Raw genomic sequence first — 27,774 nt, 5'->3', positions numbered from 1 at the left:
CCAAGGCTCAGGCTTAGAGGGGCGATTCCAAAGCCTGTTCGTTTTATTGGCTTTGAGGCCACAGTGCTTTATGTCCAGGTGCTTTACATCTTCACTTCATTCGATCCTCACAACGACCCTATGATAAAGCAACATTAGCATCCCACTTTACAGATGAGGAAACCGAGGCACAGAACAGACTCGTCTAAGGTCACGCAACTCATTAGCGGCAGTTGAATCTTGGCAGTCCAGCTCTTAACTTTAGGCTTTGCTGTCTATCACCATTATCAGAGTTTTCATTCAGTTCCTTAACTTGGGTAGCACCCACTCTGCCTCAGTCATCTCTCTGAGGAATGGGATACAGTAAAATGCCCCCCAGCCACCTCCACCCCCCGCCCAAGTCCGTAAAGCTACGAAGAGGCACAAATGTGATCCAAGCTGAAGGGAAGGCCATGTGGCAGTTGCGGGGGGGACTGGGGCTTAACTCCTCACCCTCTGCCCTGCAGGCCCAGGAGAGCTGGGCAGGGCCCTGGGGGCTGCTCAGAGAGGCCCCTCTGGCGACTGTGCGACTATGCCCTCCCTCCCAGCCTGTGGCCTGAGAAGATGGCGCTTTCTCAGGGCCAGAAGCAGAGACTGCGTCCCCCCCACCACCACCACCGCCTTCCTCTCCAAGGCCCAGCTGTGGGGCGGCTGCCCAAGCTCCCGCCAGCCCCGCCTCTCCTACTCCCTGGCCAAGTTGCTGCTCTGTGGTCACCTGGACCCAATTTCCTCCTTCCTGCCTCCTCCCATCTCTGGGAAGCGCCCCTGGGCTGCCCTGCCAATTTCCAAAGGCTTCTCCCCCAGGAAGCCTTCTCTGTCCTCCCCCCACCCGCACCCCCAGGTCTCCTACCCCTCCTTGGAACACTCCAGCTCCTCTCCCTTCAGCCCCACACATAGAGAATCATTTGGACCATCAGCCCATTTTCCATTTGGTTCCTGGCTGAACATTAGGTCCCCCTGGCCAGACTGTGAGTTCTCTTCCCCAAGGCGGTTATCACATCGTGTGCTTCCCTCTCCCCCCGAGGTGCCAGGCAGGGAGGAGCCCAGAGCAGAGCTGCCCATGCCCCAGGAGCTGAACCTTGGTACTCAGAGGCCTGAAGTCAGCATCATTGTTCTTTAAGCTTTTGAGAGCAAAGCGTGCCTTTCATTTATCATTTTTTTAAACAACTGATAATCAATTTATTAAAAAGGTTGATTTAAGTATCTGCACTGGTGACTTCAGCCTCAACTCCTGGCTCAATACTGATGGAAGTAATCCGCTTAACAATCTCAGAAGGACTGTGCAAATCAATGAGTCGCTTGTGGATGCTCATCTGAAAACGATCCCGAGTCTCAGAACCTTCACCACAAGGAGTTTTTCTTTTCTTTTTTTAAAGTTTATTTATTTATTTTGAGAGAGACAGAGACAGCACGAGTGGGGGAGGGACAGAGAGAGAGGGACAGAGAGAGAATCCCACGCAGGCTCTGTGCTGCCAGCTGCACAAAGCCCGACATGGGGCTTGAACTCACAAAACCGGGAGATCGTGATCTGAGTCGAAACCAAGAGTCGGACACTTAAACGACTGAGCCACCCAGGCACCCCAACAAGGAGTTTTTCTTGTAGTGATTCTCAGAGTCTTGGTAGGCATCCAAACTGGTCCTTTCACATTGAGAGTCTTTTCCTTTGCGCCTGTGATCAAGTCAGCAAATACCTTCTCTAAAGATTTTATGCTATGGCTGGTTAGAGTCATTCTAACTCGGCGAATCGCCACCTCTGGTTCCAAGGGTGTCTTCCCGGTGTCTTTAAAAGCCATGGCCGCAGCGTGGCTTCCAGAAGGACCTGTTCCTTGGCGCCGAGAGCAGCAGGGAATCAGGAGCAGGAGGGGGTCAGCCAAAACCCTGCTGTGGCTGCGACTTTGTCTTCCTCAAAGAGAAAGCAAAGCACCCTTAGGTGAAGAAACCCAGAAGGCGCAGGGAGAAGGAACTTGCCCAACGTCACCCAAAGGCCAGGCCAGTACTCAACCCAGGTCCTGTGACGCTCAGCTGCAGGTTTCTGACACTACCTGGATGGAGCTTCTAATAATCCTCCTAGGTCCTCATTTTCAGGCAGGAGACCAAAATATTTCCCAATGATGTATTATCAGAACGAGGGTGGAGGGGATGGTTAATTCTGCCTCATATGTCGTATCTGGAAAAACCCCAAAGACATTATTCGTCCAACCTCCTTCCATATACCCCCATTTCATAAACAAGCAAACTGAGACCCCAAAAGCAGACGGGACCTCCTCGAGGTCACACCAAGCGGGGACTAGAGCTGAGACTGGATTCCGTGTCAAGTTCTCTGATGAAAAATTAGGCATCACCAACTAATTCATTCATTCAACAAAGATTTTTTTTTTTTTTTGAGAGCCTAATAATACCAGGCTCTATGCTGGCTGCTGAGAATGTAAGGGTAAAAAAGACAGTCACAGGTGGTAGGAATAGGAGGGGGTCCTCGGACAGGAAATGTGGGGCATCTTGATCCAAGTACCAGTTACATGGTTGTGTTCGGTTTGTGAAAATCCATCGAGCTGTACATTTTGATAGGTGCACTTTTCTGAATGTGTATTTCGATTAAAACACTTTTTAAAAGACAGTCCCGGGGCGCCTGGGTGGCTCAGTCAGTTAAGGATCTGACTTTGGCTCAGGTCATGATCTCACAGTTCGTGGGTTCAAGCCCCGCGTCGGGCTCTGTGCTGATGGCTCAGAGCCTGGAGCCTGTTTCGGATTCTGTGTCTCCCTCTCTCTCTGCCCCTCCCCCGCTTGAGCTCTGTCTCTCTCTCTCTCTCTCTCTCTCTCTCTCTCTCTCTCTCAAAAATAAATAAACATTTAAAAAAATAATAAAAAAATAAAAGACAGTCCCAGGGCAGGGTGCCTGGGTGGCACAGATGGTTAGGCGTCCAACTCTTGATTTCAGCTAGGCCAGGATCTCCCGGTTTGTGGGATCGAGCCCCAGGTTGGGCTCTGTGCTGTCAGTGCAGAGCCTGCTTGGGCTTCTCTCTCTCCTTCTCTCTTTCTGCCCCAACTCCACTTGTGCTCTCCCTCTTTCCCTCTCAAAATAAATACACTTAACAAACAAATATATCTATGTCTATATCTATCTCTATCTATATATGAGAGTCACAAGCATTGAGCTTACAGAACTACAGTACAGTAGAGGAGATGAGATGTTAATTACACAAATAATTGGTTAGTTACCATTGTGACAAGTGCTACAATAAAAGTAGAGGTTGCTAAGGGCTGTGGAATACAATAACTTGATCTAATCTGCGAGTAGTCAAGGAAGGCTTCTCGAAGGAAGTGGGGGATATGCTGAACTGTAAAGAATGAGAAGGCATGAACGGAGTGGGAGTGATTCTCAACCCCTACCTTACATGGCACGAAAACTGATTCAAGATGGGGCACCTGGCTGGCTCAGTCGGTAGCGTGTGTGACTCTTGATCTCTGGGCCACGAGTTTGAGCTTACTTAAAAAACAATAATAATTAGGGGCGCCTGGGTGGCTCAGTCGGTTGAGCGTCCGACTTCAGCTCAGGTCACGATCTCACGGTCTGTGAGTTCGAGCCCCGCGTCAGGCTCTGGGCTGACGGCTCGGAGCCCGGAGCCTGCTTCCAATTCTGTGTCTCCCTCTCTCTCTGCCCCTCCCCCGTTCATGCTCTGTCTCTCTCTGTCTCAAAAATAAATAAACATTAAAAAAAATTTAAAAAAAGACAATAATAATTCAAGATGAATCATGAACCTAAATGTGAAACCTTAACACTAAAAAGCTCCTAGAAGAAGATGTATGGGAATATCTCCATGATCTTGGGATCGGCAAAAATTTCTCAGGCATCAAAAACACTAAACAGAAAACAGAATTGTCAGGGGATGGGGAAAAGCATTCAAGGCAGAGAAAAAAACTATGTGTGAAGGCCCAAAGGAAGAAAGGGACAAGGTATGTTAGAAGAACTGAGAAAAGGCCAGAGGGAATGAAGGCAGGGGGAGAGTGAAGTGTGAGGAAGTCCAAGAGGAGGTACGGGGCTGACAAGTCAGGGCATTACAGGTTGGGTCAGGAGCTGGGAGTTTATCCTGAGGGTCCTAGGCAGAGAAGGGTTTTTAAGTTTTCTGTTTGTTTGGCTTTGGTTTTTTTATTTTTATTGTTTACGTTTTATTTATTTTGAGACAGAGAGAGAGTGAGGGAAGGGCAAGAGAGAGAGAATCCCAGGCAGGCTCTGTGCTGACAGCATAGAGTCCGACACGGGGCTCAAACCCACGAACCATGAGATCATGACCCGAGCCGAAGTCAGATGCTCAACCCACTGGGCCACCCAGGTGCCCCTGTTTTTTTTTCTTTTAAGTCATCCCTACACCCAACGTGGGGCTCGAACTCAAGACCCAGAGATCAAGGGTCACATACCTTTCCGAGTGAGCCAGGCTAAGCCCCAAGATAAGGGTTCTTAGTAGGGGGGGTGGTAGGAGCAGCAATTGAAGCGACAATCGGAGATAGCGTGACCTTAACCGGGGTTGCAAAATCAAGTATTACTTTCTTTGATGTGCCCAGGACTGCAAGGCACTGCCTATACAGAAGGGAGAATTAAAGGAAATACCCCCCCCCCTTTTCTCCCTGCTCAGCAACCAGGCAAGGCCAAGCTTGGATTTTGCTTCCTTGCAAGTCAAGATGTAGCTTTGCAACTTGGAAAGTCGCTTAATCCAGGTGGCCGGATGAGGCGGAGTGGAGGTGGGGACTTGGGGCTGTGAGGCCCTGTCCTGCCAGGCCCAGCCCTGGTCTTAGAGGAGCCGGAGTCTGCCAGCTTCCACCCACGCCCCGGTGCTTGCTATAGCCCCACCTCACGCCTGCTCAGCACCTGACCTTCTCACATCTTCTCCCTTCTCTTCCTTCCTTGGCGGGGGAAGAGCCCAGAGGTCAGGAGTTTCCTTCACCCCCTCCCTCCCACACCAACATACCTAGCACTAGGGCCCAGCGGAGTCCAGCTGTCTCACCTCTTAGGCCTTCTCCCTGCAAGGGGCTCACTAAGGCACTGGAAGTGGTGACTCCACTCAACCAACATTTACTGAGCACCTGCTGCATACCAGGCAGGTGCTTGAGTAAAAGGGCGGTATTTCTGGTCTCCAGGAATTCTTGGGGTAACGGGGGAAAGAGAGGGCAAAATACACAAGTGCTTTATAGAGCAACAAAGTACGAGTGTAGAAAGTGAGACTGACTTCACCTGGGGAACAGGGTGTGACTATCAAGGAAAATTTCCTCCAAGAGGTGATAGTTGAGCTGGGTCGGAAAGAATAACAAAGGCAGGCAGGAAGAAATGCTCTTTGTGACATTGGAAAGCGTAAGAACGATAGTGACCATTGGGAATGTCAGGTACTGTCTTCAGCACCTTCTGTATGCATATACTCCTTACAATGACTCTATGACGTGGGTATTGTGATTATGCCCCTTTTCCAGAGGCAGTAACTCGAGGCTTGGAAAGGGGAATTGACTTGTTTACAAACTCTCGCAGCTGATACATGGCAGAATCAAGACTCAAACGCAGTCTGTTTCTATGCCCTTAACTTCTAGTACATAGAGTGGCTTGGGCAAAGGACATGTGGAGGAGAGGGGCTGAAGGTGAGGCTGGAAGGGTGGAGGCAGGGCTTGGTGGCAGAAACCTTGGTGCAGAGTATGGGCTTTATCCAGAGAGCAATGGGGAGCCGTGGGAGGTTCATTAATGAAGGGGGGGATAAAGAGGGATAGCACTCACACTTTGCTTTCTGTATTTAGAGGTCCACTTTGGAGGAAGAGAAGTTAGAGACGGAGAAAGCTATGCAGGGGTTGCTACAAAAATCCAAGAAAGGGGCGCCTGGCTGGCTAAGTTGGCAGAGGATGCAACTCTTGATCTCTGGGTTGTGAGTTCAAGCCCCACGTTGGGCATAGAGCTTACTTAAAAGAAAATCCTGGGCGCCTGGGTAGCTCAGTTGGTTGGGCATCTGACTTCGGCTCAGGTCATGACCTTGTGGGTTGTGAGTTCCTGCCCCATATTGGGCTTTCCACTGTCAGTGCAGGGCCCACTTTGGATTCTCTGTCCCCCTCTCTCTTCCCCTCCCCTGCTTGCTCTCTCCTTCAAAAATAAACACTTATTTAAAAAAAAAATTTAAGGTTATTTATTTTGAGAGAGAGAGAGAGAGAGAGAGACAAAGAGAACAAGCAGGGAAGAGGCAGAGAGAGAGGGAGAGAGAGAATCCCAAGCAGGCTCCATGCTGTCAGTGCAGAGCCCAATGTGGGGCTCGAGCTCACAAACTGCGAGATCATGCCCTGAGCCAAAAGCAAGAGTCAGACGCTTAACCGACTGAGTCACCCAGGCGCCCCCAAAATAAATAAACATTAAAAAAATCCAAGGGGTGCCTGGGTGGCTCAGTCAGTTGAGCATCTGACTTTGGCTCAGGTCATGGTCTTAGGGTTTATGAGTTCGAGCCCCACACTGGGCTCTGTACTAACAGCTCAGAGCCTGGAGCCTGCTTCAGATTCTCTCTCTCTCTCTCTCTCTCTCTCTCTGCTCCCCCCTCCCCCACACCTCATGCTAGAAAGAAAGAAAGAAAGAAAGAAAGAAAGAAAGAAAGAAAGATTGATTCAAGAAAGAGATGAGGGTTGAGGGATGGAGAAGAGGTGTACCAGGGAGAAATCAAACAGAACTTGAGGAATGATTGGAGGAGTCAAAGATGATGTCTAGGGTTTCTGGCCCAAGTGTGTGCTCCAGAGGGAAGCCCAATAATTGATCTTTAACAACTCAGCTTCACCCACGGCACCTGCAAAATTCACTCCTGGAAGGTGCTTTATTCTCCTCCAAATACTCCTGTGTATTCATCACTGTTTGTGTATTCACTCGCCCAGTATATGTGGAGCCCCTACTGTCTGCTGGATGTTCTGGGAGCTGAGGAGAAGCAGGGGATTAGCTCAACCTGCCTTATTAGTAGAGTAACCATTACAGCCTGGGGTCTGGGTTTGAATCCTGGTTCTTTGTGCTCAACTTCTTTGTGCTCAAGTCCTGGCTGAGCCTCCACCTTGCTGTGACTTCGGGTAAGTCATCGAACCTCTTTGTCTCAGTTTCCTCATCTGTAAGATGGGGGAACTAACAGTACCTGCCATGGGGATTAAATGGGCTAATATGGGTAAAGTCTCCGGTACCAGGTAAGCGTTCGCTGTCAGCTAGAACTACCGAGTTCATATTTTAGTGGGGAGACAGATCCGATCACACAGTTCATTAATTACAGCAGCGATAAATACCCTGAAGGAGCACTTGCAGTCTGGAGGTGAGGGAAGCCTCCTCAGACCGAGGGAGGGTCCCACTGGGCAGAGCTGAGTGAACTGGGGCCGGCCAGGCGAGGCATGAGGGAAAGAGGGAGGGGCATTTGAGGCAGAGGGGTCTCTGAGTAGGCAGACCCTCAGGCTGAAGGAGGTGCTGAGGGGTCTGTATTTCCGTAACTCGACCTCTTTGGAGCCTCAACACATTGCCGAGAAGCAGGTCAGGCAGATACTCTGCCCCCATGTTCCGGAAAGGGCACTAAGGGCCAGAGAGGAACGGCGACTTAGCTGGTCAGTGACCAAGCCTCCTGGTTGATGCTCTGCCCCCTCCAGGGGGCTGGAGAGGACAGGCCTGAGAAGAGGCCTTTGTCCCTTTGCCCACTGGGGTGGGAGCAGCAGGAGCTGAGGCTTCAGCTGGCCACCAGCAGCTGTGGCGGCCAGAGCTGCGTTCCTTCCCCTGCCAGCAGAGCAAGTCCGGGCTCATGGCAGGGGCCGGGAACGTTCCTTTCGTCTCAAAAAAAAAAAAAAAAAAGAAAGAAAGAAAGAAAGAAAAAAAAAGAAAAGAAAAGCACTTTAGTCAACATTAAGTCTTGACTTCAAAGGACACAGCTCCCAACTGTCTCCCCTAACCCTAGGTCTCTCCAACTCCCTGGGGTAAGCCCCCAGGCAGCCAAGTTTCTGGGAAAGGGAATGAGGCCTGGCCTTGGAGTCCAAAGACTTTGTGGTGAGCCCTGGCTCCGTCTCCAACTTGCTGTGTGACCTCGGGCAGGTCACCAGCCCTCTCTGGGCCTGAGTGTCCCCAGCCAAACAGGGAAGGGAGGGTTGGATGACATCAGGTGGGGTGGGGAGTCCAGCAACCGGCTCCAGCCAGCTGCAGCAGCTTTGCTGCCCTTCAAGTCAGGCACTGGGGCCTCGGGGGTCCGGAAGCTGGGGACAGGCAGCCTTTCATCTCTGCTGGCCCAGGGTCGCTGCAGGTTGGCAGGCCCCACATCCCGAGATCGCGTTTCAGGCTGGAAGGGGCCTTCCTGTGACCTCAGCCGGCCAGCCCTGCCCCTGCCCCCCTCCTCCCCATTCTCACCAGAGGGAAGCAAGCAGGCAGCATCCCGCCCAAGGTCACCGACCAGCAAGTGGCTGTCCTTCGGCCTGCCCTTCCCTCCCACCCGAGCCAGCCCCCACTGGCCTCCCACAGTAAAGCCTCAGGTCTCCTGGGCCATTAGGAATCTGCCAGGCGAGGCGTGGTCTTCTTCCTCTCTCTTGTTTCTTGGCTTGTTTTCCCGGTTCTCCAACAGCCGCCTCCTGCAAAAGCCTCCGGGTGCGTGTACAGGAACATTTTTCTTTAAAAAAAAAAAAAAAAAAAGAAGAAGAAGAAGAAGACGAAGAAAGAGAGAGAAATGCAGCCACAGCTGGTAAAAAAGCAACCAACTCCTTAATCCTTCCCTGTAACCTCTGGCTCCTCAGCTGGGTTGGCTCCAGCCCTTAGGAAGGAAGGCCCTGCTGGGCAGGGGCCTGGGCTTGTCTCCTGCCCACCCCCTCCTCACCCGCCTCTGTTCTCCTCCAGGGTTCCGAGCCTCGAGGAGACAGGCTGCGGGGTTCAGCAGGACTTAGGAGAGCATGGGGGGCTGACGGGGTAGGCTGGGGCTTCCACCCCGCTGCCCACTTGCCCACCTTCTCAGAAGGCTACGAGATCAGGATTTTTCACCCCTGGCCCATTGCTTCCGCTCTCGCTTTCACCCCTTTCTTCTGTCTTATGAATCACTGGCCTCTTCACGGCAAGAGCCCTGAACGCCATCTTCCATCCCAGTTAGTCCTTTTCTGTCCGGCACAGGGCTTGGCCCTTTCTGTGAAGGTCACACACTTCCACACTGCGAGCCTTCATCCATCCAGATCCCACTGTGGGGGGTGGCACGTAATGTCCCTGCCACGTCTTGCTCTGTCTGCAGAACACTTAATGATCTGTTGCAGCTCCAGCACCTGGGTCAGTGCTTGAAACATAGTAGGTACACGGTGTCTCTTGAATGAATGGATTCAGAGCATAAATAGGTCTCTGGAAATATTCAGAGCGATCTCACAAAAGGGACAGTTGATTATGGCACATCGCAGTTAAAACCCTTCCGTGCCTCCACAGCACTTCTTCCCCCTTGCCAGCTCTCATCAAAGGATTTCCTTTTTCCCCAAAGTGCCATCTTTTCTCTTGCCTCTGGGCCTTTGCATGTGAAATTCCCTCCGCCTTCCACACCCTTCTCCACCTCTCACCTGGATGACTCCCTCTGGCCTGTCACCCTGTCAGATTACCCAACGAGCAGAGCCAACGTGTGTTTAGGGCCCCAGCAGAGCAGGGGCACTACAAATACTATTTTTTAAAATCTTATTTTACAAAACGAATCTGATGTTTGGTAATTTAAAAAACACATTTGAGTCGCACTCATGAGAAAAATTAGAACTTTACTGGGGCTCCTTACTCTTCATTTTATAGTTTGCATTGTTTTTGTGTTGCATTGATATACGGGCTGTTGTGGAGGTAGGTGATATAATTTGGCTCTGCTCTTTAAGGCTCAGCCTAGACATCAGCTCCCCCACCAGGAAGCCTTCATTGATCCCTCCACAGGTTTAGGTCTTTTTTTTTTTTTTGGTAGTCTCAAAGCCCCTCTGGATTTTTCTCGAATATGGGTATTTTTGCTTTACTTGCTTTCTCTCCACCCCAGCACCAAGTCTGTAAGCATCTTGAGCGCCCAGTTAATAGCTTTCCACCTCTATTCCTGCAGCATATAGTACGGGGCCTGGCATAGAACTGACCCCAGATATGTTACTCTCTAGCCTTTATTTATTCAATCCCCTTTGCAGGGTCTGCACTACCTGTCATATTCTATATTCTTACTTTATAACCCTGAGGAACTCCTACTCACCCTGCAAGACCCCTGCAAATGACCTCTCTTCTATAAACCTGCCCCAATCCCTCAATCGTGTTAGGCTTTTCGGAGGTCACACCTCCTGTTGCAATTGGCGTCTTCCTCTTTTATTGTACTTTTTATGTACTTTCTAAGTTAAATGTTTTTTGACAATTATTTTTGAGAGAGAGAGAGAGAGTGTGTGCACATGAGTAGGGGAGTGGGGGTGTGGCAGAGAGAGGGAGACAGAGGATCCAAAGCAGGCTCCACGCTGTGATCACAGAGCCCTATGTGGGGCTCGAACTCATGAACCCTGAGATCATGACCTGAGCCGAAATCAGGGGCAGCTGCTTAGCTGACTGAACCACCCAGGCGGCCCACGTATGTATCTTCTCCCTCATCGGGGTGGGAGCCATGCAGAAACAGAGACTAGGTGGATTGATCAGTGGTCCTTAGTGCCCTGCATCGGCCTGGCCAGAGGACAGGGCAATGTATGCTCTTTAAACGAACAGACTGGAAGATGTCACAAAGGAGGGAAAATTCAGGCAAGATCTCGAATGTGGGAGGAGAGGAATAACATGTACTCACTGAGGGCATCGAGTCCGTGTAGATAAAAACAAATTACGGCAACGATAATCCCGACAACCAGTACTGAGGGCACCGTAGTGTCGTGGGTAGGAACGGAGATTAAGCTCTGACTCTTACTGGCCGTGTGACCTTGGACAAGTTATATTATCTCTCTGTGCCTCAGTTTCCTCATCTGTCAAAAGGAACAAAATGGGCTAATACACACAAGGTGCTGAGGGCTGTGCCGGGCATACATGGACACTTGGGAGTTTGCGGTCACCTGTAATCTCCATTGCTGAGCACCTCGGATGTGCCAGGCACTTTCACCTGGCACCTCTACTTAGCCCTCACAGCAGCCTGAGAGGCAGGGTTGTTGTGTCCTTTCACAAAGAAGTGAGGTGTGTGGGGGCCAAAGGTTCTGGCTGAGGCCATTCACTGGGTGAGTGACAGGAATGGGATTTGAACCCAGGTCTCTCTGGCCTGCCGCCCACCCGTGTTCCTTGACTGTGGCACCTGCCTGCAGGAGGAGGGGGAGGAAGAGAAGATGGCACAGTGGGAAGGCAGGGAGGCTTCACTGAGCTGGGGCCTCCGGAGCAGAGCGGCAGGCGTTTTTCTAGAGCTTTCATTTCCGTCTGCCTCTTCTGAGCAGGTGAAAAACCCCACAGAGGGCCCTTCACTGAGTCCTCCTCCTTTTCCTCCCCCTCCCGGTGCTGCCTCATCCCCCACGCTGGGAGGGGGGAGGTCAGGCATGCAGCGTGGGAGATGTAGGGGAGGGGAGTGAGGAGGTAGGGGAGCATCATTCCAGATCCTTTCCCTCCAGCACCCCCCTTTCCCCATCACAGGCACTCCAGGAGGAGAGAGCATTCCAGGTGGAAGGAATGGCAAATGCAAAGGCTGTGGATTAAGGATGTGGAGGCGGGGAAAGCCTGCTAGCTTGGCTGGAACCGAGGTTCGGGGCCCCCTGGGATTGCTCAGTGGAGAGGAACTTGTTTGAAGAGAGGGAGGGAGAGAGAGAGAGAGAGAGGAAGAGAGAGAGAGAGAGAGAGAGAGAGATGGACCCAGCGAGAGCCGAGGATGCTAGTTAGGGTAGCGGCTGGAGACTGTCCTGGGCTCTAAACACAGTACTCTCCACTCTCTTCCCTTCAAACAGGGGTGGCGAAAAGGGGTCACTGTGATTCTTCATGGTCCCTGTGCTTTGTTTCCCCCCCCTGGAATCCCTTAAGACACTGTGCTCTGTGGGCTCTGTTCCAGGAATTGATTCATGGCTTTTTATGCATTCCCTCAACGTGTTTTCTATCCAGCTCTACGAAATCAGTATTATTCACTCCATTGTATAGATGAGAAAACTGAGGCTCAGCCAGGTTTTATAACTTGCTCAAGATCACACGGGGCATAAAAGGCGGATCTGGGACTCAAACCCAGGACTATCTCCAGAGATGGCAATTTCGCCTGCTATACTGGTTTCGGCTCCCCAGGGTGCTTCCATCCCCATAGCAACAACAAGGAGAGGCACTCCTGTGCTGACAGCCCTTCATAGTTCATGCAGGCCTTATTTTTTCTGCTCCTCACAACAGCCCTGTAGCAGAACCGCGATCATCCTTACTTCGTAGATAGGGAAACTGAGACTCAGACACGGGATGTGACTTGGCCAAGACTGCAGAGCCATTAAGTGGCAAAGTTGGGACTCAGATCCAGTTCTAGCGACTCTAAATGTCTTGTTGCTTTCCCTTGCAGAGTAAGAGGGTCCACTCCCTGCTCTTATCTGCCTCAGGGGGCAGGGAACAAACAGGCAGGGGTTACTTTTCAGAACTGGTGGGAAAGGCACGGGTTTGGCCTTCACAACCCGGGGACTTGGTTACCGGCAGTGAGTAATTTCATCCCTCCGGGTGATAACTCTAACTTCTAGGTGGAAAAGGGAGAGCTTGCTCCTCAAGAGCAGTTAAGCCCTCTCAGAGGCTGGGTTCAAATGCCAGCTGTGCTGCTTCCTGACTGGGTGGCCTTGGGCAAGTCATTTAACGTCTCCACACTTCCTTTATCTCATTTGTAAAATGATGGTAATAACAGGACCTCACTCATAGGACTACGATGAGGATTTATGAGTTACTGCATGTATACCACTTAGCACATGTTTGACACATAGTAAATGGTATGTTCAATGTTAGCACTTATTAATATTACTATTAAAGTGCTCAGCACCATGCTCTCGGAAAGCAACTTGTCTACGTCCATTGCCTAAAAGGAGAAACTATGCCTCCTGTCGCCAGACAACCTTAAGCAAAGCTCCAGAATCTTACCTAGTACAGGTAGTAACGCTGATATCGACAACAATTACTATCAAATGACTAATAAAGTTACTGTTAAAGTCAACGATACTATGATACTATTAAAGTTAACATTCAAGCGGCTTGCTGTGTGCTAATCACTGTGCTAAGTGCTTTGCATTTATTATTTCATTTAACTTTCACAGCTTTGGGAAATAAAAACAGTTACCTCAGTTTTACGGATCGGGAAACTGAGGCTTGGAGAGGTGAAGTCTCTTGCTCAAGGTCACACTGCTAGGAAGTGGTACAGCCATGATTTGATCCGGGCTTGCCTGGCTTCAAAGTCTTCCAAAACAGTTAAGGTCAGATGAGAACTGGCCCAGTGTATAGACACTTGTATCAGCTTTCTCCCAAACTTATCTGCTGGATCTGATGCCTCAGGCTCATCTCCTTCCATTCTGGGGAAGACCAAGCACCTTTTATGGAGTACCTTCTATATGCCACAACACTTTATTTTGATTTTTTTAAAAGCTTTTATATATTTATTTTCAGAGAGAGAGAGAGTACAAGCAGGGGAGAGCCAGAGAGAGAGAGAGAGGGAGAGAGAGAGAGAGAGGGAGAGAATCCCAAGCAGGCTCCACACTGACAGCATGAAGCCTGATGTGGGGCTCGAACTCATGAACTGTGAGATCATGACCTGACTGAAACCAAGAGTTGGACACTTAACCAACTGAGCCACCCTGGTGCCCTTTTTATTTTATTTTTTTAATTTTTAATTTTATTTATTATTTTTGAGAGACAGAGCAGGGGTAGGGGCAGAGAGAGAGGGAGAGACAGAATCTGAAGCAGGCTCCGGGCTCTGAGCTGTCAGCACAGAGCCCGATGTGGGGGCTTGAACCCACGAACTGTGAGATCATGGTCAGAGCTGAAGTCAGATGCTTAACCAACTGAGCCAGCCAGGCACCCCTATGCCACAACACTCTATATACATTTCCATATTGAATCCTCACCCTTACCTGTTGACCCTTTATTATCATCCCCCTTTCTTAGAAAAGTAGATGAGACACAGAGAGGTGTGGTGACCGGTCAAGGTCACACAGCCCGAGGTGAGATGGCAGAGCCAGGATTCAAACCCAGGTGGGTTGGCCTCAAAGCTTGCATTCAGGGACTACCAGAAAAGTACAGAGACCCTTGGAAAACAGCCTCACTTTCAAAGCCAGGTTCTCTCCCCTGTCACACTTCATTTGTTCGGGACCCTGCATGAACTCTGCCCTCCTCCCCCGTTGCCACCTATCCCAATTGGCCTAGATGCCTTCCACACCCTTTCTCTTGGCCTGCAACACTTCTTCCAACCACCTGCTGCCTAGTTAACCCCCATTCATCAATTCACCTGAGATATCACCTCTTCAGAAAGTCTCCTCCGTCCCCACCCCATCCCAACATTTACGTCATAAGCACATTGTACTTTGCCTTCTTGTTCCTTATCACAGTTTCTAACTGTATTTTGATTCGTCTGGTCATTTAATGACTTACTTCCTCACTAAACTCTAAGCTCCATGAGGCTCTGTCTGTTTTGCCCACCATTGTAGCTGCATCACTGGTAGGCTGCCTATACATGGTTGGTGCTTAGTAATTTTTTTTAAGTAAGCTCTACATCCAACATGGGGCTTGAACTCACTGACCCAGAGATCAAGAGTCGCAAACTCTACCTACTGAGCCAGCCAGGAGCCCCGGTGCTTAATAAGTTTTTATTGAATAGATGAATCCATGAATGAATAGACAGGTACTTTACACACATGACTCATTAATTCCACAATTAACTCATTGAATCCTCACAACTGCCCTGTTGTCCCTATTTATTTATTTATATTTTTAACTGTGATGTGGATATATTTATATAATTTTTTTTTTTTTTTTTTTTTTTTTTAGCAGTGATGTCTGTTGTCCCCATTTTAGAGAAGACATAGATGAGGCTCAGCGAGCTAGAAAGTGGTAGATCTTAGATTCAATCTCAGGTCAGGCTGCCCCCAAACCATTGACTTCTGTACAGCACCTGCTGCCTCCCAGCAACCAATGGCCACAGTCACGATTTAAATAGTCATTGGTTGTCAGAAAATAGTCATTGGTTGTCAGACCACAAGTCCCAATTTGCGCCTGGAGGTCACTGACTCAGCAGCACTGAGGCTCTGTCAGCACCATGCACGCACTTGGTGGTCTCTGCCCTTCTAAAGTCTTAGGCTGCTTCCCCTCCCTCTCCCATCTTGGCTTCCTTCCTTTCCAGAGAGGGAAAAGGACTAGGAATTGCAGCCAAGGCAGCTCTTCTGGGAAAAACAATCCTGCAATGAAAAGAGCCCTGTTCTGAGAGCAGAGAGACCTGCATTTAAGTCTTGGCGTGGAAGCTGCCCTGCTGAGGGCCCACAATGGTGTCATTGCCCCTCTGTGTCCTTGTCTGGGATTCTGTCTGGGTTGCTGACCCACCTGCCATCCCCTACTCACCTCCTGATTCCTAGGACCCTAGAAACAGCTGGGGCCTATGGTGACCAGAGAGATGGGGGCTGGCCTGTCACCCTCATGACACTCTCTGTTATGCTAACGGGTTGGTGGAAGTAAGGCTTTCTCAGGGGACACCAGGCCTGGAAGGAGAAGTGCAGAAATGGAAGACAAAAGAGAACAGATTTGAGTCCCAGGGTTGTTTCAAATTCCCCCGGGGGGCGACCCTGGGTAAGTCATGGAGTTCTTGGTTTTCTCTTCTGCAGAACGAGGACAGAGGACAATATCTGCCTGACAGAGTTGCTCTAGAGAACTAAATGAGAGATCTTCGCTAACATGTGAATTTGTCACATTGCTATCCAGCTGCAGCCTTTTACAATCAACAAGGCGCACATATACCCAACTCAGGAATGTAGCCTCAACAAACGCCAAGACATGAGGCAGACATGACTGTTTCTATTTTGCAGAAGGACAAACTGAGGCCCAGATAAGTTCAGGGAGTTGTCTGAGGTCGCAGAATGAGACGGCGGCCGAGCCAAGGTCCCGCTCACCTGACCCCGGCCTTTCAGAACCACCTGCCCGTCCCAAGACGCCAGGCCTCGCCCCGGAAGGATCTTTTAGCAGCCGGCTGGAGCCTATGACTCACTCTCCCCTTCCTACTTTCGGTGGGGCCTGAGAGCCGGAGGGAAGGGACAAAACTATCTGCAATTTGAGGGGTGTCCTCTGAAAGTTCATGGGTTTGTCCCCTTCTTTCCACCAAAAATCCTGGTTCTTTGAACTCTAACAAGAAGAACTCCTCTTTCAATACACTTTGTACGAGTTTCTACACTTTCTTAAATGGGGTTTTCCTACCCCGAATTTAGGAGTTGATTCAGTTTAATCTCCACCCCTACTCCACTTGGTTTGCTCCCCCGCTGTTTACTCCGATTGCGGAAGTAGCTCGGGTGGAGCTCCCCAGAAGGTACCCTTGAGTACGTCTTTTGCGTATCTATTTAACTGGCACTCCACTCAGGCCAATGGAATGCCCGGAAGCCCCAGCAGGGTGGGGCAGAGAGCCAATCAGGGCCGTTGGCGGGGTGGGGCTGCGTCCCAGGGCGGGGAATCGCGTAATGGCGGACGCGGGCCGGGCGAGCGCGGCTGGGGGCGTAGCGCGCTGAGGGGGGTCTGGCTGTGTGGCGTCCCGGGAGGCGGCCAGCGGGAACGGACCCCGCGCGGAGAAGGGCGGCTGGCCGGCCCCTCTGTCGCTGAGGGCGGCCGCGCGAGACCAGGTGAGCAACAGGTCCCCGCGGGCGGGCCCCGCCGTGAGGCGCCGGGCCGGGCCGGGCCGCCACCCTCCCCCCACCTCCCCGCCCCGAGCCTCGCAGGGTCCTGAGGGAGTGGATGGCGTGCCTCTTGCCGCGGACCGGCGGTGGCCGGGCGAGCGGTCAGCGCGGGTAGCGTCTTCCTCTTCAGTCCCCTCCCCAGGGAGGAGGCGTCCTGGAGATCCCCTCGGAGACTTTGAGGGGCCCGCGAATCTGTGAGGCTGCGAAAGTGCCCCTAGCCTGATCTGGCGCTGCCACCGACTCGCTGTGTCACCTTGGGCAAGTCACTTTCTTCTCTGGGCCTCAGTTTACCGATTTGTAAAACGAAGGCTTTGCAGGCAGTTGTACATGAGTTGGATCTCAGATGTCTGATATCTTGGGCAAGTTCTTCCCCGGGCGGAGCTTCGGTTTCCATCTTCGGGCTATGAAAGAATTGAGGCGCTCTTTGAGACCCCTAGCCTAAGTTGAAGAGAGGAGTGTGTGTGTGTGTGTGTGTGTGTGTGTGTGTGTGCGCGCGCGCGCGCGCACGGGATGGTTCTGCACGGTAGAGAGGAGAGTTGACTGAAGGGGCGGCTCTTCCACGAAGTCTCTGGATGGACCCCACACGATGATTAAGGTGGAGTCCGGCTGTCTTGGTGCTCCAGGATCCTAGAGTCTCAGAGGTGGTGCAATTTTACACACTGGTGTTCCCTAGCATCAGAGGAGAGGAAGGCATCCTTGGAACCTCTTGGGGCAATGATTGAAATTTAGGCCCAAAAGAATTCAGGAGGGTTCGGAGTAGGGCAGAGAGCATGTATGGCGCTCCTACTACGTGCCAGCCCTTGTTTAGGCTTATGTTATTTAATTTTTACAGCCACTGTTGAGAGTTTACACATAGGAAACTAAGTTTCGGAGGAATTGAGTAACTTGTCCAAGGTCATGCGGTAAGGTACAGAGCTTATCAACCACAAGGTGTTGTCTTTGAGAATCGCTGGGCAAGGGGGAAGGCATTGTCCACTTAAAAAGAAGTTTGCTCTGTCACAAATAGGGGAAGGGGTCTGGTCCCAGACACTTCAATTGACTTCTGGCTTGGAGACAGGCTGGGTCTCGATCCCTGGATGGCTGATTATAAGTACATTCCCTTTCTTCAGTCTGTGAGTTTCTAAACTCAATTTCTAAATGGTAAAAGTCGTTTTGAAGTGTTTCAGAACCCCAAAGAACTCAGTTTGAATCCTGACTGGGTGGCCTGTAGAAGTTCACCAACTGTTGGCGTATAGACTTGATTCTTGGTGCAGGGTAGTGCCAGCCAGTTAATTTTTTTCTCCTTTTTAGCTAAGAAGCCTAAATTTTCTTGGGATAAGAGAAATTTCCTGTTTGTTCAAATTTCTTTGGATTCCTGGAATGAAAGTTTCAGTAGCCCACGTCTCATGAAACATAATGTTCCTTCCTTTCTGTGTGTTCTCTGTTAGATAACTTCTAGGTGAGTGAAGACTGTGGACTTGGCGTGAGAGACTGGTAGTTAGATACTATAAATTGTAGCCCTTAATTTTTCCATGCTTCAGCTCTTGGTTAATCAAAATGGTAGGACCGGCAGTGTGTATTGTTCTCTGTGTCAATGGTAGGGAAGAAAATTGGAAGAGGAAGTTGCTGAGAAAGAGGGCGTTTCTTAGCAGTGGAGCCAATATGTATTTCTTTGTTTGAAATTCTAAAACCAGAAAAGCAGCAACTGAAGGAGGAAGGAAGGAAAGAACTGTGAAACTCTTCTTCCAGTTCAGATATCCTTAAGAGCTGTTCCTGTTGCTGTCCCTGCCCAAGGAGCTGCTCCCACAGAAAAAGTCCATTGTAATTTGTTCAAAGTTGAGAAATTGTATTCTAGAATGAAATAATTTTAAATCTGAAACCCTCTGAGATAAATTTCTTAAAAATTAGAACATTTTACTGAGTACGTTATCAGTGGATGATTCTTTTACCCAACTTAATTACTAATTGCAGTTTAATTTCAGTCTAAGAAGAATTGAACTAGATACTGTAAATATCACCACCACTTGAGAAAACACGTAATGGTGTGTTCAAGTTTTGACATTCGTTGAAAGTATTTTTAATGCTTTGTTTTACAGGATTGTGTATGTGTGAATAGGTGTTGTTAAGGCAGTGAATTTATTGTACGTGAAGATCTACCTTCATTGTCTGTATTAGTTATATGTTCTGTATAAGACTTAGTCCTAAATTAGCATGTCAGTCCATAGTATCTTGGGGCCAAAAAAAAGTTCCTGGGGGCGCCTGATAGCTCATTTGGCTAGGTGTCCTACTCTTGATTTTGGCTCAGGTCATGATCTCACCGCTTAGGGCTCTCCTGACAGTGAGGAGTCTGCTTGGGATTCTCTCTCCCTCTGTCTCTGTCCCTTCCCTGCTTGCATGTTTTTTTTCTCTCTCTCTCTCAAATCAATAAACTTGAAAAAAATTCTTGGGGCCAGATTTTTTTTTGAATTTAGAATTTGGGGGATTTTAGAAAAGGAATATGGTACATGTACTGTGTGTTATGCAACATCCCAGAGAGGTCTGGGGCAGTACTTTGTAGTCAAACACATTACCATTTCTGTAGTGAAATGTACTGGTATAAGTAAATAGTATAAATAGGTTCATGTCATTTCATGTCAGATTTTACCACCAAATGAATAATGACAAACTTTTTTACAGCCTTTTAGATTTTGGAATTGAAGTTAAGGGATTGTGGACCTGTATGGATAAAATTTATAAGATGAGGAGGATAATTACAAGGAAAAGTATTGTAAACCAAACTAATTTCAAAGCCATGGGTCCTAAAAACAGTACTACATGGAAGACAATTTTTGTATGCTTTTTTCATGTAATATTCTTATTCTACTTAATATATGCCAATGTACATTTTTCCTTAAGTACCAAGATTTACCTTTTAATACCCTCATTGATCCCTGGTTTAGATGTTTGAATGACACCCTAACCCTCTTTTTTTTTTTTTTTTTTTTTTTTTTTGAGAGAAAGAGCACAAAACAGAGGGAGAGAGAGAATCTTAAGCAGGCTTCATGCCCAACTCAGAGCCCGATGATGGGCTCAATGTCACAACCCTGAGATCATGACCTGAGCCAAACTTGAAGCATAATCTATAGGGTGTTGTGCTCATTAGTTTTTGTGTAGCAGTTAAGAGAATTGTACCTTTGGGGCACCTGGGTGGCTCAGTTGGTTGAGCGTCCAACTAGATTTCGGCTCAGGTCATGATCTCACAGTTTGGTGAGTTTGAGCCCCAGGTTGGGTTCTGCGCTGGCAGTGTGGTGCCTGCTTGGGATTCTCTCTCTGCCTCTCCCCTGCATGTGCGTTCTCTCTCTTTCTCAAAATAAATAAATAAATAAACTTTAAAAAAAGAGAGACTCATACCTTTTTTCTGTGTAATTCAGAGAAAGACTAATCAAGTGAGGATCTTTATATTCATATTTGCAGAATGTAAAGTTCATGCTCTCTTCAGGATAGTCTTTAATATGAGGTTATCACTGCTGGGTAGTATGCTGAGTAGGATTTAGGTTAAGAAAAAAAAATTTTTTTTTTTTTTTTTTTTTTAAGTAAGTTCTGCATCCAACACAGGGCTTGAATTCATGACTTCAAGATCAAGAGTCATACTCTACTGACAGAAAATTTTTTATCTTTTCGGGAGTCCGGCTGCCTCAGTGGAGAGCATGTGACTCTTGATCTTGGGGGTGTGAGTTCAAGCCCTACTTTGGGAGTAGAGTTTACTTAACAGTATTTCTTATTTTTTATTTTTGAAGCTTCCACAATTTGAACATCCTAGTAAGGAGTTTACTAAAATATATTTTTAATTTAGAATATTTTTAAAAATTTAGAATATTTTTATTTTAAACATGTGCTATATGAGAAATTTGAATTTACCAGCCTTATGAATTTGGATGATTTCTTTAAATGGCCAAGGACCTCTAGGAACAAATTATAAAAACTCTATTCTTTACTCTTCCTGGGTGCTTCAGCTATAAAGTGAGGTGGACTGGTGTTGTTGGAGGTTAAAGAATTATTTCTTCTCTTTAAAAGAAGCTCCATGGGGCGCGTGGGTGGCTCAGTTAGTTTAGCATCCCACTCCTGATCTCAGCTCAGGTCTTGGTCTCAGCGTCATGAGTTTGGGCCCTGTGTTTGGGCTCTGCTCTGGGCATGAAGCCTACTTAAAAAATTTTGAGAGAATCTGGCCATCAGGATATCCCGTAGCCTCCTGTTTTGTGGTCCTCATTCATCTTTCTACTTGGGGTCTCTCCATAGTTCCTGAGAATGGTACTTTCACTGTCTGGGAGATTGAACGGGTGCAGAACAGTGTATCAGGAGTTGCAGGTAGATTCGGTGTATGACTGGACTAGGCAAGAGGAGCAGTTCTTTTCCTGACTACCCCAGTTTTTTCTATTTCATAAGCACTGCTAGTATTGTAAAAGGATCACAACTGGTGGACTAATATCCTATTCTAAATTACTCTGTTGTGATTGTGGATAAGCTCTTCAAGACAGGAACTGTGTCTTGTACTTCTTTTGTATTCTGTAGTGCATCAAACTTGTTTTGCATTAGAATTTACCATTAAAACATACTCATATCTGGGTTGGGAGCTCTGATGTCGGAACACAACCAAGGTTGAGAACCATTGACTTCAGTACATTGTAGGTGCTCAATAAATTTATGTTGGTTACTTTGCTGGGGCTCCTGGCATGCACTGGATGGGGTGGAAGAGGACCCAGATTTTTTCATAAAGTAAAATCGCTTTCCAAGAAACTGACACAGTTGGCAGATCTGGACCCATAGTCAGTTCATTGCTAGTTACTCTGCCACATCACCACCCTGATTTTGTGACTTAGGCAAGATGGGATACAGGCAACTGAAAGTTTTGTTTATTTCTTGGGTAGTAGCCTTACTGAGTATGATTGATTAGGATGATAGTTGCTAAACTGAAGACAGGTAGAAAATGCAATAATTGTTTGGGGTTTGGGTAAGGGAGGTGGGTTGCTGGGCAGCAGGGATGCCAAGAGAAAAAATGAAAGGTTGTAATTTGACTGGGTCTCCAACACATAACACAATGTATGGAACATAATTAGTGTTCTATAGCTTTTTTGTTGACTGAAGAAATGAATGGCTCTTTGTTTGGAAAGAGGCTTATATGCTGTGAAATAAGATACTTCCTACTCTTCCTTCTGAACTGAGCTAAGATGTCATCTCTTCCATGAAGCCTTCCCAGGAAAAATTGAGTGACTCCTTTATATGTTTTCTCCTTTGTCAAAACATTTATCAGATTGTCAAATCTGATATTAGACAAATTACAAAACTCTTCTCCCTGCCTGTCCATGAGCTCCTTAAGAACAGGACTGATTTTTTTTTTTTTTCCTTAATGTTTATTTGAGAGAGAGAGAATCCCAAGCGAGCTCCAAGCTCTGAGCTGTCAGCACAGAGCCCGATGCGGGGCTCGAACCCAGGAACCGTGAGATCATGACCTGAGCCGAAGTCAGACACTTAACTGACTGAGCCATCCAGGCGCCCCTGAATTGTTCATTTTTATTAGACTGATGCCCAATATGCAGTAAAGGCGTGGTAGATGCTAATAATGCTTAAACCGTGGCCTCTGTCTTCTATTTCATTCTTGTAGCTTCACTTTCTTCCAATTCATAGTCTTTTCAGTTCAGATCAGCAAATATTTATTTATTGAATGTCTTCTGAGAGGTAGGTCTTTCTTAGGCCTTAGGGTAGGGTTTCTCAGCCTTGGGTACTGTTGACATTTTAGGCTGGATAATTCTGTCATTTTGGAGGGCTGTCCTGTGCTTTGTGGGATGTTTAGCAGCATCCCTGGTCTTTCCTCACTACCCATTAGCACCCTTTTCTCACTAGCTCTGATAACCAAAAATGTCTCCAGATATTGTGAAATGTCTCCTGAGGGGCACAATTGCCCCTGTTGAGAACTACTATATCAAGGGTAGAAGTGGTGGAATCATAGAGAGAAGTAAATATAGATGTTCTGAGAGGTGTACACTCTCCTTTTATTCATTTTTTCTAGTTACATAGTCTCTTGTCTATGACTTTTGGATAAGAAAGAAAAATCAGGGAAACCAGGTGACAACCTTAAAATAGCCTCATTATTTTTTTTTTTTCTGTTCAATTTTATTTTATTTGGTTTAAATATATTAGAGCAGTATAGCTAGCTGCATTATTTATGCAGATTTATGTAAATTTAGTTTCTACCACTGATAAGTTGGAGTAAAGAACTATTAGAATATTACTACCTTGCGTAAAAGACTTTCTCAGAAAAGCTCATAGCTGAAAAGTTTAATACCTAAAGAAAAATCAGCATTGGTTTTATAGAGAACTTTCCAGGACTTGTTTAGGATTCTTCTTTGATACTTTTTGAGCTTTATGGCTAAGATATCTTTTGATGTCCCTGCATAGTTACTTTATAACTCTAAAAAAACATGTTTAACTAATGGATGTGTTTTTCTAAGCTCAGTATTTTTTGTAATAGCTAGATTGGTCAAGGCAATGGTTCTTGGTCCCTTGGGGCATTCATAAAGTGATTACAAGTCAGTAGTAACATTTGGGGACTTCACTCTCCTTTGGCCAACCCTCTACAATATAACATTATAATCATTCATGTCTTAGTCACCATTAAAGTGATGTTGAATGAGTGTTTTTTCCTGTTCCATTTGAAGTTGTGAATGGTACTCTGGAGAATTCAAATGTATAGTTATGAATGGTATCTCAGAATAGTTACCATTTATGCAAATGAAACACACTTCTTAACTTAGAAACCAAACAGAATTGAATTAGGAAAGAGAAGAATAGAAACAAGAATTGTTGAATGCTTGCAGAGGAAATAATGTTCAGATATAGAAATATCTCAGAAAAATGTGCTCTTTATGATTACACACTAATAAAGAAAAATAGTTTGAAATTGATGGGAGAGGCTATTAAACTTAGCCTGTGATATTACTTTTCAAGCTGCTTTTCTTTTCTGGTAAAATATGGGAGTCTGAGGCATACTCTCTTAGTTGTAAGATTAATTCCAGTTGAACAGAAGTAAGTCTCTTATTTTTAGAATATAGAAGCCCTTTTGAAAAGTAGCAGTGGTTCAGCTTAGTTCCAGTTTAGGTAAATATGTGTATGTATATGCACACATACATATGTACACACATAAATATGATGTGGCTTATGGTGACCCTTAAACTTTGTAGTTGACATAGTAAAATAACAAGAACAATCCTTTTACTTTCAAGTATTCAAAATTGAGACCTTTGTCTCCCCTGATTATGCCATTGTTCTAGCAAGTACTCAGTCTAAAAAGCTTTCTCAAATCACATCTTGAGAAATTGTGTTTAACTGTGTAGAAGGAGGTCTTAGGTCATGCACATAGATGTTCCTTTTCATTCACAAATTAAGAACTCTAAGTAAATTTCCCTTTGTAGAATACTGATAGTATCTTAAGAACAGTATTCCTGATACCAAGGTCATCTGTGGAATTATAAGAAGTATAAGACCCCATCTCTGTAGAAACGTATTTGCCCCCTTCTTTACTTTTTTAAAAAGTTTATTTTTTTTTTGGGGGGGGGGGGGGGAGAAAGAGAAGGAGAGAGATTCCCAAGCAGAGTCTGCACAGTGAGCACAGAGCTCAGTGTGGGGCTCGAACTCATGAACCATGAGATCCGAAGCTCAACTTCCTGAGCCACCCAAGTGCCCCATGCCCCCTTCTTTACTTTTAAAACTCCTTCAGTATTCATTTGCAATGAATAATTTGCAAAGCACAGTATTCCCACTTTGATATATTCCATTATAGTCACTTCCCAGCACTTGAGATAAGTTATATTATGTTAATAGCTACATTTTACAGGTAAACAAGTTCAGAAGAGTAACTTAAAGTCACTCAACTAATAAATAGCAGATTTGAGATTGAACACTGTCTCCTCCCTGCCCCCTCATTGTACTCTACCCTTTATCCCAGCCCCATCTATTTGAAGTATAGTTGACACACAATGTTACATTAGTTTCAGTTGTACAACATAGTGATTTGACAATTCTGTGCTCACCACAAGTATAGTTTACCTTCTGTCATTGTAACAGGGCTATTGCAATACCATTTACTATCTTCCTTATGTTGTACCTTTCATCCCCATGACTTATCATTCTGTAACTAGATGCCTATACCTCCCACTCCCCTTCACCCATTTTGCCTATCCTCCCAGCCTCTTGTCCTTTACTTTTTAATGAGATTTTTTTTTCATTTTTATTTATTTTGAGAGAGAGAGTATGCATGTATGTACATGCGAGTGAGGAAGGGGCAGAGGGAGAGAGAGACTCTTACGCAGGCTCCATGCTCAGAGCATTGCCCGATGCCAGCTCAATCCCATGACCTTGGGATCATGACCCAAGCTGAAAAAATGAGTTGGACACTTGGGGCGCCTGGGTGGCTCAATTGGTTAAGTGTCAGACTCTTGATAGCAGCTCAGGTCATGCTCTCATGGTTGGTGAGACAGAGCCCCACGTTGGGATTCTCTCTCTCCCTCTCTCTCCCTCTCTGCCCTACCTCCACTTGTGCTTATTCTCTCTCTCAAAATAAATAAACAACAACAAAAAGTTGGACGCTCAACTGACTAAGCCATCCAGGTGCCCCTTAATGAGAGTTTTTTAATGGTGCAGTTTACATACTGTGAAATGGACAGAAATCCAAGTATGTAATTAGATGCATTTTGACAAATGTAAACACATGTGTAACCAAGAGATAGAACATTTCCATAGCCACATATCCTTTCAGTCAGTCCCTACTGTCTTAGAGGCAACCACTGTTTTGATTTCTATTCTTACAAATTAATTTTGCCTGTTCTTGACTCATAGCATGTGCACTCTTGTGTCTGAATTCTTCTGTTCAATATAAAGGTTTGTTTTTTGTTTGTTTGTTTTTTTACAAGTTTATGTGTTTATTTTGAGGGGGGCGGGGGGAGGGACGGAGGGAGGGAAGGAGAGAGAGAGAGAGATTGAGAGGGTTCAAGCTGCACGGTCAGTGAGGAGCCCAATGCAGGGCTTGAACTCACGAACCATGAGATGTGGACTTGAGCCAAAGTCCGACGCTTAACTGACTGAGCCACCCAGGCACCCTTGTTCAATATAGTTTTTGAGATTCATTCATGTTGATGTGTATATTGGTATGAACCCAAGTCTTTTGATGCATATCTAGAGTTCTTTCCAACAAACTGCAGCTTCTAATTTGCTTACACTTATATCACATCCTCTCCTGACTTTTTGTTTTTTTGCTTTAGCATTTGCATGTAATTTATTTCTTTTTTCTAATATCCTAGATTTATTTCTTTTTAAGATCTCTTTGAAATTACAAAAGTAATACATGCTCATTGCAATAAATTACACAATCAGAAGTGAATAAAGAGTGAAAGTTTTGTCAGATTTATTTTTATTTCTGCCTTTTTCCAATTATGAAAAGAATGAGTGCTCTTTGTAAAAAAATTTTAAAGAATTGCCAAATTCAAAAGTATGAAGCACAGAATAAGACTCATCTGTGATCTTACCAGTTAGCATTTTGGCGTATCTTCCTCTTTCTGTGCATTTTGTTTGCCATAGCTAAGACCATAGTTTAGGGATATTTAGGCTTGCCTTTTTCCATAGGTTTGCCACATCCATGTTAATCAGTTTTTTTGTTTCAGCGTTCATGTTTTTGGCCATCCTAAATTTAAATATCTTGCTGGCAGTGATCTCGGCTGAGTTGGCCTCATCAGGCATCATTTTTTAAGATTTCCTGTGCACTCCACCATTCACCTCATTCTTATATATCCAACACCCAACATTTCTTGCAGAGTAGGAGACAGAATAGTTGTATGGTTGTGAGTGAAGATTCTGGAGTCAGTCCGTCTGAGTTCAGTTGTAGGCTCTTTCACCTACTGGTTCTGTATGCTGTCTTGGGCAGTGATTCAGCCTCAGTTTTGTCATGTGTAAAATGGAGACCTGTCTAATTTTTCTGTAAAATATAGAGCATATCTCAAAGAGTATTAGAAGGATTAAATGACATCATTACTTAGCCCAATGCTCCATAAATGTTAACAGTTGTTGTTATAAATTAGGAAATGGCATATTTAGTTGGGTACATCATCTATCTAACCTTGAATTCTGCTTGTGGGAAAGGGATGAAAATGTCAGCTTCAAAATTTAGGACTATGTTGCCCCAAATTCATAATTTCTCTTAGAAGTTTATTTAAAAAATTTTTTTAACATTTGTTTATTTTTGAGAGAGAGAGACAAAGTGTGAGCAGGGGAGTGGCAGAGAGAGGGAGACACACAATCTGAAGCAGGCTCCAGGCTCTGAGCTGTCAGCCCAGAGCCCACTGCAGGGCTTGAACCCATGAACTACAAGATCATGATCTGAGCCGAAGTTGGATGCTTAACCAACTGAGCCACCCAGGCACCCCTATTTTAGAAATTTCTTATGGAAATGTTACCTATGCATTTATCTAGACTATCTGAATTACTTTTTCTTATATCCTGTCCACCCCATCTGAGTAATGAGTTTTATTACTTTATATGCTTGATTGCATAGTAAACTATTACTTTTTTATTGGTCCTAATAAAAGCAAATAGCTGCTGGGTAGTAAGTGTATACAAACTATGTGCCAGGCATTGTGCACATTCCTCCTCACAGCAGTCCTTCAAATTAGTTGTTATTTACAGATGGGAAAAGTGAGGTTGGAAGAAATTATTATGTCCTTGGTCACACAGGTAAGCCTACTGGTACTAGTATTCAAAACCTTCCTCTTTTTTGCGAATGCAAAAAGTGGCTGGTGCAGCCACTCTGGAAAACAGCATGGAGGTTCCTCAAAGAACTAAAAATAGAACTACCCTACGACCCCGCAATTGCACTACTAGGCATTTATCCAGGCGATAGAGGTGTGCTGTTTCAAAGGGACACATGCACCCCCATGTTTC

The 27,774-nt window shown here is 46.4% G+C and overlaps 2 protein-coding genes across 2 annotated transcripts in view; one reads left to right on the top strand and one right to left on the bottom strand.

Annotated features, from left to right (window-relative positions):
* Positions 1 to 1,214: 1,214 nt before the first annotated feature.
* On the bottom strand, positions 1,215 to 1,977 carry LOC107179249 (40S ribosomal protein S20-like). Its single transcript, XM_015535706.2, has 2 exons — positions 1,618 to 1,977; positions 1,215 to 1,380 (listed from the first exon to the last, which is right to left on the bottom strand). Exons 1-2 carry the CDS (start codon positions 1,809 to 1,811, stop codon positions 1,215 to 1,217), a joined length of 360 nt encoding a protein of 119 aa, XP_015391192.1. The 5' UTR covers positions 1,812 to 1,977.
* Positions 1,978 to 16,598: 14,621 nt separating this feature from the next.
* The window catches only part of WASF2 (WASP family member 2), a 71,486-nt gene continuing 60,310 nt past the window's right edge, over positions 16,599 to 27,774 (top strand). Inside the window, exon 1 of the mRNA XM_042995765.1 lies at positions 16,599 to 16,779. The gene's annotated coding sequence lies outside the window, so the exon portion shown is untranslated. The remainder of the gene's footprint in view (positions 16,780 to 27,774) is intronic.

Source organism: Panthera tigris, chromosome C1 (assembly GCF_018350195.1).
Source record: "Panthera tigris isolate Pti1 chromosome C1, P.tigris_Pti1_mat1.1, whole genome shotgun sequence".
Lineage (NCBI taxonomy): Eukaryota > Metazoa > Chordata > Mammalia > Carnivora > Felidae > Panthera > Panthera tigris.
The sequence above is the reverse complement of the archived record's forward strand: the minus strand, read 5'-3'. Positions and strand labels throughout refer to the sequence as shown.

Excerpts from the sequence above, each read along its gene's own strand:
- LOC107179249 (XM_015535706.2), bottom strand. The coding sequence starts at position 1,811 with ATGGCTTTTAAAGACACCGGGAAGACACCCTTGGAACCAGAGGTGGCG. Across the intron at positions 1,381-1,617 it reads AAGACTCTGAGAATCACTAC|AAGAAAAACTCCTTGTGGTG; the intron begins AAGAAAAACTCC and ends TTAAAAAAAGAA.